Source organism: Garra rufa, chromosome 6, assembly GCF_049309525.1.
Source record: "Garra rufa chromosome 6, GarRuf1.0, whole genome shotgun sequence".
NCBI classification, from domain to species: Eukaryota; Metazoa; Chordata; class Actinopteri; order Cypriniformes; family Cyprinidae; genus Garra; species Garra rufa.
In genome coordinates, this window is record NC_133366.1 from 17638047 (window position 1) to 17642103 (window position 4057).

Genomic DNA, 4057 nt, shown 5'->3' on the forward strand with positions numbered 1-4057 from the left:
AGTGTATTCCAAAATATATCGGAGGACTATTTTAAACCGTTTTGTTTTTATGGATATTCTCATAGATTTATTATAAACATAACAAGGATTTTTAGCAATAAAAAATCATTTGTATGGCACAAATGAAATGATATCTACATTTCCTTACTGTCTTTTTGCACCTTTGATGGTGTTAAACACTGGTGTCACGTGGATGGGAATATACATGGAAATGATATGCAGATGAGGTTATGCATAGTACAACTAGGTGTTGTAAGCTCCATATATGGTGATTTAGGGGAGGAGACAGGGTGGAGATGCACGTACGCCCTGACCGGGATTTGTAAAGGGATTTTTGCACAGGTTCTGGAGTGAAATCTAGCTTTTGTTCGTAAGTACACTTTTAGGATGAAATCTACGTTGAGTTTTATAAATAAGACCCAAAACTGTCACCATTCCTTTGGCTTAAATTTAAGAAGTCTTAAAGTTTACTTGTGACTTTTGAGGTGCGGCAGCTTTTTCTGTCTGATTTGTGACCCTGGACAACAAAGCCAGTCTTAAGTCGCTGGGGTATTTTTGTAGCAATAGCCAAAAATACATTGCATGGGTCAAATTTTTTTAATTTTTCTTTTATGCCAAAAATCATTAAGAAATTAAGTAAAGATCATGTTCCATGAAGATTTTTTGTAAAATTCCTACTGTAAACATATCAAAATGTAATTTTTGATTTGTAATATGCATTGTTAAGAACCTAATTTGGACAACTTTAAAGGTGATTTTCTCAGTCTTTTAGATTTTTTTGCATCCTCAGATTTCTGATTTCAAATAGATGTATCTCAGGCAAATATTGTCCTATCCTAATAAACCATACATCAATAAAAAGCTTATTTATTGAGCTTTCATATGATGTATAAATCTCAGTTTTGTCAAATTTAACCTTATGACTGGTTTTGTGGTCCAGGGTCACATTTCGGTCCCAATGAGCAGACCAATGCAAATGAGAAGGAAACCACCCATTGGTAACAGAATAATGTAATGCATTCTCTGACCCTCACACGTCTCCAGACCTGTAGAAGACACAGAAAGAAATACAGATCAACCATTGAGCTTGCCAATCAATTTTGTAATGCACGTTCTAGTGTACAGTATGTAAAACGTACACAAACATACTCTTCACAGCAATGTTATAAATGGCGATCACTTCATCCATCTTGTCTTTCACTGTAAATATTCCGGTGTCAGATGCGGTTAATTTCTGCAGCTTAAAGGAGGAACCCACGACAGACACTCTGTGAGAGTAGTCAGAACTACATGTAGCGATGCTTCTCTCTACACTGCAGAGCAGGATCTCTGTTGTATTAGCACTGGTGAAACTTATTGACACAGGGTCTGAGACGAACAGATCCAGGGTAAGAAAATCACCAGCCGTTTTTTCTTGAAAGCTCTGATGAGCTGAGGATAAACAATGGAAATGTTTGAGTTTTTACCTTTTGTGAAAGCAAGAAAAACTGTAAACATTGTTAATGCTGTAAAATGCAAATAAACATGTACATACCTTCAATGTTAAGAATAACAGCTCCTGGTTGTCCAATTTCCTCTTCTGTGCTGTGATAACACTGGTACAATCCTTTGTCTACTGTGGTGGCTCTGTGTATTGAAAAGGAAAGATTCCCATCCCTATAACTGCTTACTGAAACAGAGGCCCTCTTTGCATAACCTGAGCCATAGTTTGTAATTCCATTCTGAACTTGCACAGCTATTTGGTCGCCCTTTTTCCATAGTATGTTCACAGCATCGTCGGCAACCTCTTTGTCAGTGTGTGCATAGCAAGGTAGTGTGATGTCCTGCCCAATCGGCACATTCACTGTTACAGGGACTAAAGAGTGAAAAGCAAAAGACAAATAATTATATCCCAATTAACCATGACTAGCACCTCATAACAATAAAGCTGTTAAATGGTAAAATAGATGACTATTCATTAAACCAAGCATTAAATGCCTTGTATTCTTGAAATAATGAAATAAGAACTTACACAGAACTTCTAAATAGGAATTGCAGAGAACTGTTGAACCGCAACTGGCCTCATACCATCCCTTGTCGTTGTACAAAGCGGGATTTAAGGTAAGAGACAGGTCTCCATTCTTGGTCTTTTCAGGGGAAAGGCTCACTCTGTTCTTAAAGCTACCTCCTTCGGTACAATTTTCTTTATCACATTTCAAAACCTCCAGCTTCTTCCTACCACTATTAAATATCCAAGTTAAAGGTCCAGTGCATGTGTTTTGACAAGGGAGAATGGCACGCTGTCCCAGAATCACTGCCACAGGATGACTAGTTGACACCGTCAATATAATGGATGGCAAATTCGACATAACCATTAGCATCAAAATAGTTTTATACTCCATTGCGCAGATGGTCCAGTCGATGCTGTGCTCGGCTTAATGGCCTCCAAACCTAAATTAAAGTCTTAATAAAAATAGAAAACAAGTTCTTATGTTAAATGCACTTTAATATAACCTAAATGTAGGCATATAAGTATAGGGCACAAGAGGCTAAAGTCACATAAAGACACATAGATAGCACAAAAACTCACCACAGGACATTTGGCTAGTCTTTTGCGAAATCAGCAGCAACAAGATTGATTCTACACTAGGTTAATGTAATATTTAATTTTGTAATGTATGATTTATGTAGCAAATGAGCAAATAGTTAAAAATAACAAACATATTATGACAAGTGTCTCAGTAATTTTTTAGTTTTGTTAAAAGTAATTAAATCAGTTTTGCAATTAGTAAGAAATGTGTAAAAGTAGAGTATTTGTGGTAAAATAGCACAATAAATGTGCAATTAATAAATCAATAAAGCAGAGGTCAAATGCTGTGTAGCCACCTGACTAGTGATTGGTCTTTGTGTAAATGTCCACAAAACTAGAAGACTTTCAGAATATATTTAAGTGGTAGACTATTTTAGAAAGAAAAATGTAAAAGATGAAAAAAGAATCAAGGAGAATCAACATATTATGGATTTATTATTAATGTGTGAATAATATATAATAAATGTAATCAATAAAAAGTAACTTTAGTCTTTATGAGTACTTTAAAATTTAATTTTTTACAACTCATTTTTATAAGCTTTTTTTTTTAAATAAAAGAGATACATACAGTGGTGTGAAAAAGTGTTGGCCCCCTTCCTGATTTTTTATTTTTTTGCATGTTTGTCACACTTTAATGTTTCAGATCAAACTAATTTAAATACTAATCAAAGATAACACAAGTAAACACAGAAAAATGTGACAAGACTCATGTAAACAGGACAGGAATTTTTATATTTAAAAAAGAGCACTGCTGTAAAATAAATTATTTACCGCATCTAGGTATGAGAAAACACCTATTAATACAAGTAGCTTCTGGAATTAGATTTCCATAAAGGTTACATCTGTCTAAATCGTCATTACGATGTCAGGTGCGTTCAAGTCACTTTGGTCGGAACAAGATGGGGATTTACCTTTTCTACAAAAAACTACTATTTTTAACAATATGACGAATAAAGAATATACATCATAGTGTATTTGCTTTTTTCTGTTTCTATTAAATTTATAAAGGTGATGTAAACTGATTCATTATATATTCTATGGTAATTATACAATATAATATTTTGTATATGTAACGTATAGTTTTATTGTACATTAAAAAAAAATAATTTTAACAAATTTACCGTCAATACAGACACATCCAGGGTAGAGTGGCCAATAGTATGTCCCTGCACAACCGGAGAGGCTGCAGTTTCAGGTTTTTTTTTGTAACAGCACCGCCAACCAAATTGGATCACCAAAGATGGACTACAACCAGAGTGAGTAACGATTTTCAATTAAGTTTTATTTTATAACGTTAAAATGATGCAAAGCTTACGTAGCCAAGAATTGCTATGAAATAATTCCCACAAATTAAGATTTGTTTGCTAGTTTTATTGATTTTTACAATGTTCTTCATTTCACAGATGGAGTAGAGTTCATCTGTGGCATTCTTTTCATAGAGGCATGTAAGTGTTCCTGGTATGTGTTCCTACTCCTGCACTTACAAAA

General features: G+C 34.3%; 1 protein-coding gene across 1 annotated transcript; it reads right to left on the minus strand.

The window, feature by feature from the left end:
• Window positions 1-1050: 1050 nt before the first annotated feature.
• On the minus strand, window positions 1051-2416 carry LOC141337491 (uncharacterized). Its single transcript, XM_073843329.1, has 3 exons — window positions 2012-2416; window positions 1535-1855; window positions 1051-1431 (listed from the first exon to the last, which is right to left on the minus strand). Exons 1-3 carry the CDS (start codon window positions 2379-2381, stop codon window positions 1115-1117), a joined length of 1008 nt encoding a protein of 335 aa, XP_073699430.1. The 5' UTR covers window positions 2382-2416; the 3' UTR covers window positions 1051-1114.
• Between the last annotated feature and the right edge of the window lie 1641 nt (window positions 2417-4057).

Bases quoted from the DNA above. Each gene is read 5' to 3' on its own strand.
- LOC141337491 (XM_073843329.1), bottom strand. From the start codon at position 2,381: ATGGAGTATAAAACTATTTTGATGCTAATGGTTATGTCGAATTTGCCA. The intron at 1,856-2,011 runs GTAAGTTCTTAT...TTCACTCTTTAG, and splicing joins TTCCTATTTAGAAGTTCTGT to TCCCTGTAACAGTGAATGTG. The intron at 1,432-1,534 runs GTATGTACATGT...GTTTATCCTCAG, and splicing joins TGTTATTCTTAACATTGAAG to CTCATCAGAGCTTTCAAGAA.